Consider the following 14,775-nt stretch of genomic DNA (forward strand, 5'->3'; position numbering starts at 1 on the left):
GTGTGGTACACGAGCAGCGTGACACAGATTGTGGCTACACACCCGGCCCCACAGACAATCTTTCAAGTAGCCAGTAAGGGGCGCTGGGCCGCAGGTTTGGTTTGCAGAGGGAGCCGGCTGCGGATCACCTGCAGCAGCGGGGGAGCCGAGCAGCTCCGCCCTCCCTCCCCCCCGAGTGAATCACATCGCTCCTCTTCCAGGCACGGGCACTGAGGAGATTGGGCAGCGCTGTCAACTGCTGCAGAGAGCCAGCGAGACCGGCACAGCCGGGCTGGGGCTGCGGGCTCCGCGGCGCTCCCACTTCCCCTAGTCCGGCGCGGGGCCGCCCGTGAACATCTCCCTCAGCTGCAGCCGCGCGGGGGGCGCCTGCCGCCGCCGGGCTAGAGGGGGAGCCATGGCCGAAGGGGGCGAGGGCGAGGACGAGATTCAGTTCCTGCGAACTGTAAGCACCGCGCGCTGCTTTTCCTCCTCACTGGGGGCCGGGGCGTGGGGGGCAGCAGAGCTGGCCTGGCCCGGGTAGCTGTGGGGCTCCCCGCGCGGGGGGCAGCCAAGGGGGAGAGTGCGGCTTGCACCGGTTTGAGGGGGCTCCGTGAACCGTGCCTGTGCGGGGGAGCTGGTGCCTTGCGCGCGTGGGAAGGGAGGGGAAGAACCTGGCATGCCCGGGGCTGGGAGCGACGAGGGGGACTTGTGTCCTGCGCTGCAGGCGTCTGATGATGGGAGGGGGAAGCTTGTGCCTTGCGTCTATGGTGATGGGGAAGCCCCCTCCCCGGGGGGAGCTGAGGGAGGGGGCTGGGAGAGTCTTGCCAGGATTTCCTCTCCAGCCTCATTTCTCGCCTGCTCTCCCAGGCGCGCATACGCGGCGCGCCACAACATCACAACGCCTCCCCGAGCCTTCAGCGGTGTCGCTGTGTGGGGCAGCCGAGGGCTCGCTCCGGCCAGCCGCGGCCCGTGTTGCGTGGCGGTTGGAAGGAGAGAAGTGTTGGGGCTGGGGTGGGGGTCTGGCAGGTGCCTGCGTGGGAATGCAACCGTGCGAGGGAGCAGCCATGGCGCTCAGCTGTGCGTTAGCAATGCAGTGACAATTAAAAGTAATGTGCGCGGTGGCTTTGGGTCGGGTTTGGTTGCTCCTGGATTGACCCCGAGGCAGGGCAAGCTAGCGGGCAATTGGAGAATGAGTGGTACCAGGCAAGGCAGCATCACAGGCTCAGCAGCAACACCATTTCCCCCTAAGTATCTTTCAGCGCTCCCCTTCCACCCTCCGACTTGTTCTGTGCACTGCAGATACTAACCAAGCAGCAGTGCTCAGCCTCAAAGCTGCAACTGTAGTGCCTATTGCAAAAACAAAAAGAAAAACCAAATAAAACAAAAACACCCCCCCAACAACTGCAGGCATTATCATCACTGAAGGTGTATTAGTACTTACATCTTTTTATAAACATATTTTTTTTCTTCTTTTGCTTTTTAAATGTAGTAGGTTTTAAAGTGCCCAAGCATTTCTTCCCTCTCAGTTTGGTTCTGTATTAGGAGTGCTGATTATGCTCATTTTGGACTATTTCTCATCAACCATTGCCTTTATTCACCTCCTGCATCATCTCCCAAGTGCTATTTATACACAAAGTCTTAGCAAGTTTACAAATAGATATCTTTGAATATTGCTATATGCAAATATGTAGGTAGTTTTGAGAGCAGTGTAGATTTTGGGTGTGTGTAGACACTGAAACTGTATGGTGTAGCTTAAACTTCATTTTTCTTTTTATTTAGTAGAGTCACATTTTGTAACAAGTAATGAGAAAAAGGTGTGTGGAAAAAAAGGAGAAACAACTCATGTAGACGGTTTATGCCAGAGTATGTTTGTATCATTTTTCAGCATTGTGGAGGCTGGTTTGGATAATTCTTATTACATTGTCTGCTTCAAACTGGATTAATTAAAAGAATAATCTATTCTAAATATTTTTTGAATCCATCAAAACATCCAGTCTTGCTGAGAGTACAATTGTTATGCAGTGCTGAAAATGGGAATACAAAACTGTCAACTTTTTTTCTTGTTAATATTATGTGGGATGTACTGCAGTCCTGGCAATAGATTTTAGTTTGCTTTTCACCTTTCTCTGAAAGAAGATATGGCTTCACGATTTCTGAGAGTTTGATTGTTGTTTCCTAGTGCTAAAATTGGTACAAATATTTTGGAAGAGTTGTGCATTTACAGGTTCACTGCAGGATTAAATGTTAAGTTTAGCTCATGGAGGTGTTGTTATCTGAAATGCTTAATGGGGAATCTGAAGCAATGTGCATGCTAATGTCACACTGTGTACATATAGGGTAATGTTAAAACTACAGACCCTGACAGCAGCAGCTCAGTATGTAAAAGAACACTTCTGATAACGGGTGTCCTGCTGGCAATAAAGAGATAGTCCTATCCTGGGATTATCCTTTAAAAATCCTTAGAATGTTGATCTGGTTATAACATGACCTTGAAGAAGGTGGCAAATTGGAGCAGTGGGAGTTTTTTGACATAGGAATTTAGACATGCAGGAAAAAAGAGCATTAGACATTTCCTTTATTTGTGAAGTTTTGAATTTCCAATCTAAAATTGTTTCTATATGGTGACCTGCTTTATTCCCCAATCTACCCCTTTCCCTCCTCTGTACACCTGCGCTGGGAACATTTGTATGAAAAGAGATGGAAAACTAACTTGTTTTTTAAAGATTAAACAACTTTCACCCTAATGTAGTCTTAGTTAATTGTTTGAAATTTTAGACTAATCTCCCAGGGCTCAATATTTCATGTGTAATACTTTCTACATGGCATTGATAAAATATTTAGTTTGCGAACTGAATATTTCCTGATAATGAATGCAATTTGGGTGTCTTTATTTTTCATCAGTTACCCCTAGCGCTAGAGGGCTGCATTAATGGCTTGGTAGATAAAACATACCATGAAGGACCTATTCTGTGACCCTGGGTAAAATGCTTTTTCCTGTGTTCAGGTAATTCCATAGTGGATAATCTATAAATCCCACTACACTTCAGTTAGCATTCTTTGCACACTGCTGTATACAATACTGCTGCACTTTTAACAGTCATTATTTTTGATGACATTGGAAAGGTTCTGCAGCATAAATGAAGTTTTGCATTGGAATGTCAACATCATATGTTAGACATTTTGTATTTAAAGAGAGAAAATTGGGGTTTATTCTTTACAAGTACATTTTTCTCATTGATTTTTTTAAAAAATATTTTTTTTACATTTAACTAGTAAATTGAGTTTGTGTGTGTCCCCTATACTGAGCGATATTTTTGTGTTCCTTTTCTCTCCAGTCTCTCCTACTTTGTCTAATCTCCCTGTTTTCCTTTGTTTGCTACTTCTTCTTTGGACAAGATGGCTGCATGCATGGCTCCCTGCAAAACTGCTGCTGTTGTGGATTCTTGATTTCTTTTGCAACAAGTCTGATGCATCCCATTTAGAGAGGAGGATGTAACCTTTTATTGCCTTGAGTCTCTGGAAGAGCAATGCTAAAATTGCTTTAGAATCCTTGAGACATGGAGTAGAATGCTGCTTCTGTATCATTAGGCTAGTCCTCAGGGAAATGTTTTTTAGCCCTATGAATTTCACACCTCAGCATGGACAGTGTTCAGACTTATAACTTTGTTTAACATTCCATTTGGTAATAATCTTATATAATTTTCTGCCAGAAACAAGCTCCTCTTTTCTGGTTCCCCCTCATCAAATGCATGCATGTGAATGGGAGGGACTTGAGGGGAGCTTGTGTCCTGCATGGATTTGATGGAGTCAGGGGAGAGCCCCCATCTGTATTAATCCTTTTTAATGTTAAGAAACAAAGGAGCATGCATAGGACAAAATAAACATCCATGTGTCAGTCTTTACATTCAAGAATATAAACTGTTTGTAGCTCATAACATTTAGAAATAAAATGAAATTCTTTACCAGGATGTATAATTTGTCTGAAATAAAAGCAATTCAGACATCCAGGTAAGAAGAACAGGAAATCTTTTCATCTAAACAATCAGACTGCTTCCATAATACATATGTGAAAAGGCTGATCTTCCTGGTACAAACTTGGACTAGAGTTGCCTGTTTTGGTTAGACGTTTTCATCACATGACAAGCTTTAATTAAAAATTAATCTTTAATTCCTGGAGACTCTCTAAAACCATCGTAGGAAAGACCTATGGAACAGGGCTATCAACTGTCAATGGAACTAAACTAATCTTAAACTTTCAAGAAGGCGCTAGGTAACGGTATCCTTTGTATTAGATAAAGATGCTTTCAGGTTTTCCAACAGCATCACCTCCTAAATTTGATTTAACCTGTGATGTAAACTAAGTTTGGGAGCAATCATATGTCTAAAGTATGGGGTAATTATGTTATAATTTAAATGTTTCCAAGGAGCCTCCCCAAATGCAGTAAGGATGACTTTGGTGGGATATCAAGTTCTGTAAGATTTTTTAAAGTTTGAGCTAGGTTCTTCTTTCAGATGTTTGAAACGGGACACAATTACAACACATGGAAACTAAACCAGCAGCGTTACAACCCCTCACCAGGCTGAAAGGCAGCTAAGCTCAATATGCTTGTAATAACGGTGATACCTAAAAGAAAAAGATAACAACTTGAGCAACTCTCCTTTCTCAAGATGTAACGGAATCATCTCTTTGGAGAATCTCAGGGTTATGAACTTAGTGAGGGCATTTGTGCCACAATGTTTAAGCCTTAACATCTCTTTTCCTTCCAAGCACGTGCCCGGGGTGGATAATGGCATAGCAGATGCCCTGTCTTGTTTTCAGTTCAACACAGTGTTAGGGGGCTTGTACCAGGAGCTAGCGATGAACTTGAGTTTGAGCATATCAAGTTGGTGGTGGCATGCAGATCCTTGGCTCTGGGCACATGGCTCAGCTATGAAGAAAGTTGTAAAAAGTTCTTTCAAGTTCAGGTTCTGGAGTGCTGGTCACCTGTATGGCCCATAAGGAAGGGGCAGATGTTGCAGCATGTGGCATTGGCAACCCAGTTGTAGGAGTCCTCGACGATCCTTGCATAATGCAAGGGGCAACTGAGTTCATTTGTGAGGACGGGGGTTCACCTATCAAACTTGGTGTGGGTGTCATGTTTTGGGCTGCTATACAAAAGGCTATTGGAAGATGTCTGGGAACCCGACTGGGTTGTGGGGGAGGCAGCCAAGGTAATTGCTGGCATCTCCTTGTGGTGGATGTCTAGTGCAAGTATTCCATAGGGAAGGCATCCAGTGACCAGATAAATGGCCTGGTAAAGGACTTAAAAAGGAGGTGTTGGTTAAAGGAGTGGAACGGTGGGGGAGGTTGCGGCTCCTGTGGTTGGAACAACAATGAGCCAACCCTCCTTTTCTTATATCCCACCTTTTAGCTATGAGTGGGAGGTGGATGGTAAGGTTCCGGAAATGGATTTTCTGGAAGGACTGGGATGGAAAAATGAGGGGGAGATGTTGGAAGTCCCCTGGGTAATTACAGAATAAATAGGGAGTTACCTGCATTGTACACATTTATCTGCTGAGTAGTATGAGACATCTAATAATAAAGTTGCGACCTGATTAAATCCATATCAAGTGTCTCCTGTCCTTCTTTCGGTATAGCTGGTCAGTGGAATCTGTGTGTTCCACTCGGTGTTCCACTCTTTACTTAGCCTTTCTTCATTTTGTTGAAAGGGTAATTAGCAATTAAGTAGTATGTTTGTCTTTTTTAAAAAAATCTGTTCCTTCTAATTTCCCACCTGAATTTATAGTTCTCCAGTATAGCTCTCAATCTGCCAGTGCCAAAATGTGCCATAGGTCCTTAAAACATGAGACACGAATGCAAAATCGGAGATACAGTTTAAAAAGTACTTCAACCGGAAGCATGACATGATGCAGGATTCGCATGAATAAAGTTTATTACTTTACTGTCAAAATTTAACAATTTGTAACATCATGACAGTGAGAGACCACTAGGTTTTATATGGGAGGGATTTAAGTTTGAGTCTAAAAGAGTGCCATGCCCAGTAACATATATGAGGGATACAGCACTATGTATTTCAAAATCACATTGGCCTCTATTCAGGAAACCATTCCTTTCCAGGACAGCAATTAAATGAGATTTAAAGTGAAGCACATGCTTAAGTTATGTGCTGAAGTGCTGTCCTGAATTGAGATCTTTCACAGTTAACACTGTGGAAATACAGGGAAGATAAACAACAGGAGCTGATGAGATCTTCAAGATCTTGTCTTCATGTAAATTGTTACAGATAATAAAGAGGAAAATAAACATAAGCTGAATTTATTCTAAAGTGTATCCTCGAGTGGAAAGCAATAGTATTGAATTATTTTTCTATAGTGCTTTTTATATATCAGGTATCTTCAAGTGGTTTATGATAATGAGTTAGATTCTGGTCGTTGCAGTGACCATGTATAAAAACAAAGCCACATATATACACTCAGCAAACCTTTCAAAAACAGCATTGGGAGTTTGAACCAGTTTTACTGAGAGAGTACATTGACCAGAATGCTCTTGTCAATTTTTAATAGGTACTATTTATGATTCTCAATATGTGACTACTGGATATTCACCAGAGACTGATACAAAAGACCACAGGTCAGCATCTCATAAAAGAGATAGCATGGCTAGCATTGCAATGTATCCACCTTCCTCCTCCTGATACTGCACTGCAGTGTCAGCACTGAATATGAGCTCAAATTCTGATTTAGAATAGAGCTGAATGGACTATATATAGTGTGACAAAGTTCCTCCTCTACCTTGGTGGGTCCTGCGCTTCTTGGCAGATTTGCTCACCTCAGTGATCTTCCCCACAGTCTGGGTCAACTCCTCCTGTGTCTGATCAGGAGTTGGGAGGTTTGGGGGGAACCCGGGCCCGCCCTCTACTCCGGGTTCCAGCCCAGGGCCCTGTGGATTGCAGCTGTCTATAGTACCTCCTGTAACAGCTGCATGACAGCTACAACTCCCTGGGCTACTTCCCCATGGCCTCCTCCAAACACCTTCTTTATCCTCACCACAGGATCTTCCTCCTGATGTCTGATAATGCTTGTCTCCTAAATCCTCCAGCAGTACACTCTCTCACTCTCAGCTCCTTGCCTTCTTGCTCCCAGCTCCTCACTCACACTCCTTCTCCTCTGGCTCCTCCCTGCCTGACTGGGGTGAGCTCCTTTTTAAACCCAGGTGCCCTGATTAGCCTGCCCTGATTGGCTGCAGGTGTTCTAATTAAAGTAGCTATATCCACTGCCTTCTAGAAAGGTCTTAATTGGCTCCAGGTGCCTTGATTAACCTGGAGCAACTGCCATTTGGTTACCATGGTTCTAGGGATTTGTTTAGCCTGGGGCTAACATACCTGTTTCTCTGTACTTTACTATAGCCATCTGGCCTTGCCCCATCACAGTAGTGAACAACTTATCCTACAAATTTAGCCCTCTTTTGTTTGTGAACTGTATGCAAAAAATACCTTGATTTTTTTTACAAATTGGTTCAAGTATTTGAACACTTGATGTGAACATTGGAATTTTCTTACTGGACCATACCAGTGATCCATCTCGTCCACTGCCCTATTGGTCAGAGTTGCCTTTATCAGCTGCTTTAAAGAGAGGTTGAAGAAAGTTGCTTTCCAATCCTCATCAGTTAGTTGACTAATGTCCTGAAGCATGAGGATTTCTGTTCCTTTTAATGTAAAAATATATTTAAAAATCTGCCATGTATAGAGTTCATTGTTGGATCAAGGGCTTGGGTGGGACTGCTCACAGGAGTTAAAGCTATAGGATTTAAAAGAGCTCTACTAACTTGTAAATTAGTCAGTTTCAAAATATGGGTTTAATGTAGTTTCAGTGTTACATCTGCTTCTGAGTTCTCCTGCCAAATTTTGTGGTTTTAGTTACCTATCGTGTTTTTAAAAAGTTGGTTTTCTCGTTCATGTTGCTGTATGAAAGGTACACACAAAGGTCCTGATTCAGAAAAGTACTTAAGGTGCTTTTTTTGCATAAGGATTAGATTTAAGCATATGCTTAAGTGCTTTTATGAATCAGGATCAAATAGGGGAAACTGACTATATGGGGAAACATTGAAAATGACTCTTCACAATGTGATGTCAAATGTACAAGTTAAATAAACTGAAAAATACAGATTTTTTTTTATAATTTTTCAGTTACAGGTGTTACTTGTTACAATAGTATGTTAAACTGTGTCAGACAGGAAATGTAAGTTTATGGTGTCCCTTTCAAATTACATCTAAAATATTGTTTGAATTTCCTGAATTGATTAAGTCATTTGGGGTTTGGATTTGGTTTTGTGAGGGGTGTGTCAGAGTGGTAAGTGTGTGTGTGGGGAGAAATGGTATCTTCGCAATCACTCAAAACTGGACTTTGTTACAATTTCTCATAAAAATGGAGTGACTCAAATTAGGTTTTTTGTCCATTGTTTCAGTAGTGTTAATGACTGAGCAGTTTTCAATAAACTTTAAAATTAATTCTTCCTAATGAAATATGTGAGAGAAGTTCAGATTTGTCTTGCTGTGGCTGGTGATGAAACAAGTCGGTAGTGTTCTTCCTGCACTGTGTGCAATTGTGCCTCTCTAAATCTTACTTTGCTGATTTGCACACAAAACCAGCCGTCTCTCTCCACTTCACTCAGCAAATATTTAATAGCAGATTCAGTAATGACGTCTCATATTATGAAGATCCATTAACTTCCACAAAATACACATGGTATATTTATTAGTCTAATGTGAGGTACTGACACGAATCTTTTACACTATCCTGCACTATGAACAAAATACACCATGTGATATAATGTCACTGCTTTTAATGTTTATTTTGCTTACTAATTTGTAAAATACATTAATTTGCAGTGGGTCTTACAGTCTGCATGTGTTAATGACGTTCTATTATATGTACCAAGAGTAAAATTCTGGTTCAGTTGAAGTCAATGGCAAAACTCTCATTGACTTCAGTAGAGCCAGGATTTCAACCTAACACTCTTGTTTGCAGGCAGAATGCCTAGAAATGTACTCACAGTACTTACTGTTCTGTAAATATAATCTCAATTCTGGCAAATCCAATAAGCACACCATGGAAAGACCCCAAATCTGCCAATATGGATTGATGAGATTTCTTTTATGGCTTATCTGATGAATCCCTTAGTGCAGCAGTTCTGGGAAAATTAAGCTGTGTATGTTTCCTGAGATGGATTTCCCTTTCACTGGTAAAGTGGAAGTAAAACCAAAGCAATTTTATTTGTGTTTTGAACAAGTTAAGGGGTTGATCCTGTACCATTAAAGTCAATGGGAATTTTGCTATTGACTACAGTGGAAGCAGGATCAGACCCTTAAATCTTGTCTGGAGGTAATAAATAACTTTTTGGGCCGATATTTTCCAGACGTGGTTTTTGTGCAGAGGATGCTGTTTTTAAGCATGAGGAAAAAGTTTCAGCTCCCCTTTTCAGAATGAGTGGAATGGAAATAAAAAATCACAAGTATTGGAATGGTTCAGCCATGAATTGTTTCCTTGTACCTCCTGTACTGATGCAGCTGTGCCGCTGTAAGATTTCTCATGTAGCTGCTGTTTGCCAATGTGAGAGGGCTCTCCCATCAATATAATTAAATCATCCCCAATGAGCGCTGGTCGCTCTGTTGGCAGGGGAAGCTCTCCTGCCAACACAGAGCTGTGCACATGGCCACTTATGCTGGCAAAACTTATCATGCTCAGGGGTGTGTTTTTTCACACCCCTGAGCGACATAAGTTTTGCTGACATAAGTGGTAGTGTAGACATGGCCTTGGGGTCTACCTTTTGAGGAACAGAATAGGGTGGAAAGAAAAGAGAGGCACTGACACTATTAATTTTCTTATATTTTTGGGGTGGGAGTGAGGAGCTGTACAAGGAAATTATCTCATAGCTGATCTTTTAAAAGTACTCACCAAGGCAACGGCTTTTCTACACTACAAAGTTAGTTGATGTAAGGTAGCTTATGTCGACCTATGGAGGCATACATACTACAATGCTCCTTCCGCTGCTCTAACTCACCTGCTACCCTGACCTAATAAAACCACTTGGATGAGATGCATAGTGCTTAGAACAATGTAGTTAGTGACGCAGTCTCAATGTAGACACTGTGTTGCTTGCATCCACCTATGTGGCCTCTAGAAGGTGTCACACAGTGCCCACCGTGACCGCTCTGGTCACTGTTATGAACTTGTCTGCCTTGTAGCCAGGTACAGATGTGTTCCTCCCCTTTTAAAGCCCCAGGAAGCTTTGAAATTGCTCTCTCTGTTTGCTGAGAATGGAGGACTAACATAACTACTGCCCAGCTGACCATGCCGGCTTCATGCATCAAACACACTCCTGCCTGGAGTGCACCAGAGGCAGTGGATCTTCTGGGTGTATGGGGAGAGGAGGCTGTGCAATCACAGCTCCACTCCTGCCACAGGAACTTTGATATCTGTGGCCAGATTGCTCCGGGCATGGAGAAGAAGGGCTATTACAGGAGCATGTGGCAGTGCCATGTAAAAAATCAAGGAGCTGAGGCAGATATACTAGAAGGCAAGGGAGACAAATAGTCACTCTAGTGCAGAGCCACAGACATGCTGCTTCTAAAAGGAGCTGCACACCATCATCGGTGACGACTCCACCTCCACTGCCAAGAGCCCCATGGATACTTCGGGGGTGACTGGAGTCCCTAGCCACTGGAGTGAACACTGAGGATGACATGCTGGATGACGAAGTGGAGGCAGAAGAGGATGGGAGCAGGCAACAGGGAGATCTGATGGTGTGGGGAGCCAGGACCTCCTTTTGACTCCAGAGCAGTCTGGCCACTCCCAGCAGTCCAGCTGTGCTGATCCTAATGCAGGGGAGGGAACGTCTGGTAAGTATTCAGTTTGCATCAATACTGCAGGGACACGTCTGCGCATGTACTGCTTTTTTTCATCAGGGTAGAAGAGGTAGTGAAATAACCAGTACAGGTACAGTTGCTATTTGCTTCTCATTCCCCCGTACAGCGAGGCAAAGGGGGCCCTGCAGGAAAGTTTGTTTATGCACACTAGGATGTCCCGTGAATCGTCCATAGAGATCTCTAGGAAACTTTCTTGGAGGTAATCTGCAATCCTCTGCTGAAGGCTTCTTGGGAAGGCTGTCTTGTTTCTTCCTCCACAGTAGGACAACTTTCCTGCGCCACTTGGCAATTACTTCGGCAGGCACTATTGAAGCACACAGGCTAGCAGCATATGGACCCAATCTGCAGCCACCTGCATGCAGAAGGTGCTCCCTTGCAGTCTTGGTTACCCTCAGGCATGTGATACTAGCTACAATCACCACTGCCCCTGTACTAGTATTCAGTACAATAACCCAGGGCAATCCCCCTCCTTGTCCTAACTCATCCCCAGTGCCAGTATTTACTACAATAGCCCTATGCGCTTGTACTGATAACCCAGTGCTACCCCCTCCCCCAGCTCCGATTTGTCCCAATTCATCGCTTCCCCTCCCTGCCCCATGGGCCATACTCACCACACCCTAGGCTGCCGCTGTGCTGTATGACTTCCAAGAGAAAGTGAGAAAGTTGTTCTTGTAACTTGTTTGGATCCAGTGGTGTAAGTGCACTGACAATAAGGCCTCTGTCCATTGTGGCTTTAGCAGCTGCAGATGTAGCCTTAAGGTCTCTTCATGCACACTGGCAGAGCAGCTTGGCTAAATAAGGAGAAGAAAGAAGAGGGCTAAGGAAGACTTGTTCCAGGAGGTGCTGCAATCCTCTGGTGTGTCAGATTGCGAGCAATCAATAAGAAAATGCGGAGGGATACAGAGGAAAAGAAGCAGGGCCAGGGACAGATGATAACATTGCTCAGGGAGCAAGCAGACATGTTGTGGTCTCTGACTGAATTTCAGGCTGAACACATGCATGCTTGCCGCCTCCTGCAGCCCATAGAGAACTGCATTTCAGGACCTCCCAGTGTCCCTCCCCCATTCCACGTATCCTCTGTGACTGCAGCAGTACCCCCAGGCACTCCACCCCTGTGGAGGTTATGCACAATGACAGCAGGACAGACACCCCGCTGTGAGAGCCTCATTGGCATATGTGCTTGAGAATTCAGTGTCCCCCTTTTAAAGATACTTTTCCCTGTGTGTATGACATGTACCTCAGCATGACATTGGTATGTTTGGATGGGTGTGGAATAAAAATCATAGATTATTAGGGACCTCAAGAGATCATCTAGTCCAACCCCCTGCTCAAAGCAGGACCAATTCTCAAATCTCTAAATGGCCCCTTCAGGGACTGAACTCACAATCCTGGGTTTAAATGGCTCTCAGGGATTGAGCTCACAATCCTGGGTTTAGCAAGCCAATGCTCAAACCACTGAGCTATTCCTCCCCATGTTCTCTGGCACATGGTAACTGCTACTAACATTCACAGACAGTAGCAATAGGTTCATTTGCATTGTTATAGTAGTGTACACACAACAACCATTACAAGGTTTGTACTACAGTGCAAAAAAACCGTCAGGCTCAACACATTACAGCAACACTCATTACTGTGGTTCCTCGTTAAAAGCCTCTCTGATCTGAATAGCTCCCCTCTGATAGCCCTGGTAACTAGCTGCTCAAAATCAGCATTCAATTTTCACGCGCCAGCCCTGGGAAACGTCTTTGCTTCACAGATACTATGACATACACAGCAGGCAGCTGGGGATATTGTCATCCCTGAGGTCTAACCTGCTGAGGAGACAGCACCAGTGACCCTTTAAGTGGCCAAAGACACATTCCGCAGTCATTCTGCACCTGGTGAGCCAGTCATGAGCCATGGGAGCAAAGGGTAGGCTGTGTCTCCCAGGATCACTATTGGCATTTCCACATCCCCAGTGGTAATCCTCTGGTCTAGAAAAAAATCCCCTGCTTGCAACTTTCTGTACAGGTCTGTGTTCCTAAAGATGTGTGCATCATGCACCTTCCCTAACCAGCCTGTATAGATATTGGTGAAATGACCGTGGTGATTCACCAGCGCTTGCAATGCCATAGAAAAGTAGCACTTCCTGTTGATATACTCCATCACAAGGTGGTCTGGGGCCAAAATAGGGATATGGCTGCCATCTATTGCCACACCACAGTTAGGGAACCCCATTGCTGCAAAGCCATCCACTATTTCATGTACATTGCCCAGAGTCACAGTCCTCTGTCCCTGTACACATGCATCACAGCAACCCTGCTGGTTGATTTCCCAACTCCAAACTGATTTGCCACTGATTGGTAGCAGTCTGGTGTTGTCAGATTCCACGCTGCGATCACTACTTACTTCTCCACTGCCAGTGCAGCTCTCATTTTGGAGGGTAGGGGTGAGCTCTGCATACAGTTCCAGGAAGGTGGCTTTGCACATCTGAAAGTTCTGCAGCCCGGACCTGCATAATGATGCAATCCTAGCACTCAGTTCTTGTTTCTCAAGCCCAGAACTGACAGTCCACCATGTGCAGCTGCTCCGTGAATGCTAACAGCAATCTTGAATTGTTTCTTTCCATGGCACACAGCAAGAGAGACACCAAGGCATCGTCATCAGACTCATAGCTCATAAAATACTGCAGGATCAGGTGTGTTATGTTCATAATGCTCACCACAATACTGGAGAGCAGTGAAGGACAGAGATAGTGGGCATGTGGGTTACAGAGGGCTGTTGAAAAGTGGTACAAAATAGGAAGCCCATAGAATGAGGGGATGGAGAAAACTGCAACTGGGATGCTGAAACTGCCCCCATGAGGCATTGCAAACCCTTCCCAAAATCCCCTGTGGCAGGTGATGGCGAGGTGCACAGTGGGATAGCTCCCCATGGTGCACTGTTCTCTGTGTTGATGCAAGACCTGCTACTGTGGACGCACTCCACTGACACAAGGAGCTTAGTGTGGACATGCAACAACGGTTTAATTACAGCAGTGACTGTACGTCGACCTAACTTAAGTTGCCCAAACTGAAATATGTACAGTAATTTAAATTAATTGCCCTTAAAATTGCAATCATAACAAAATAGAGTTATTGCAGTATTTTCTACCTGTAGGGAATATCACAGTGATGATATCAAAAACACAAGTAGAACATTTTTGTGAGAAGTCACTGTCTGTGTGTCTTAACAGAAAAAAATGATGAGTACCCAAAAAAACAGTGTATGCCAACAGTGATTCAAAGCAGCTTTGGTAGTAGTGTAATTTTATATATTTGTTTTATAAAACCATTAATAATCTTGAATGCCAGTAAATTGATGATTGTAGAATAATTCATTTATTTTGATACCTCTTGCTTCTCCTTATGTTAGAGAGAAAAGGTGGGTGAGGTGTTGTCATTTTTCACTATTATATAATGCTATTTTTTCTTCTTGGGTAAAGTAAATAGATTTTTCAAATATGCTGCTAATGTGAGAGAGCTTAACAATGTGGTTCTTTCATATGATTGCAATGCCTATATGACAGAATGTTGTTGTTCACACTAAGACTGAGGCATCAATTGTGAATTGGAGACTTGAATGGCAGTGCTGGTTGCTCAGCCCCTCTCAAAATCAGGGCACTTTTTAGTGCCTAACTGTGCATTTAAATTCATAATTTTTGGCAACAAAACTTGAAATAAGCAAAGAGTAACAAGGATTATGCAGTGCAGAATGTACTGTATCCATTTATTTTGACAATTATAGATTTTCTTTTAATTTAATAAACTGTAGTCGATTTTTATAAAGCTAACGAAGTCTTAATATTAGATCTCAACACAGCATCTACTATCCAATGAAAATTTAATGAAAA

The 14,775-nt window shown here is 43.6% G+C and overlaps 1 protein-coding gene across 3 annotated transcripts in view; it reads left to right on the plus strand.

The window, feature by feature from the left end:
• Nucleotides 1–394: 394 nt before the first annotated feature.
• Nucleotides 395–14,775, plus strand: part of RYR2 (ryanodine receptor 2) — a 749,362-nt gene continuing 734,981 nt past the window's right edge. For all 3 annotated transcript variants that reach the window (XM_075064183.1, XM_075064184.1, XM_075064185.1), the window contains exon 1: nucleotides 395–442. In XM_075064183.1, the coding sequence (XP_074920284.1) occupies nucleotides 395–442 (48 nt within the window). The remainder of the gene's footprint in view (nucleotides 443–14,775) is intronic.

Source organism: Chelonoidis abingdonii, chromosome 3 (assembly GCF_003597395.2).
Source record: "Chelonoidis abingdonii isolate Lonesome George chromosome 3, CheloAbing_2.0, whole genome shotgun sequence".
Lineage (NCBI taxonomy): Eukaryota > Metazoa > Chordata > Testudines > Testudinidae > Chelonoidis > Chelonoidis abingdonii.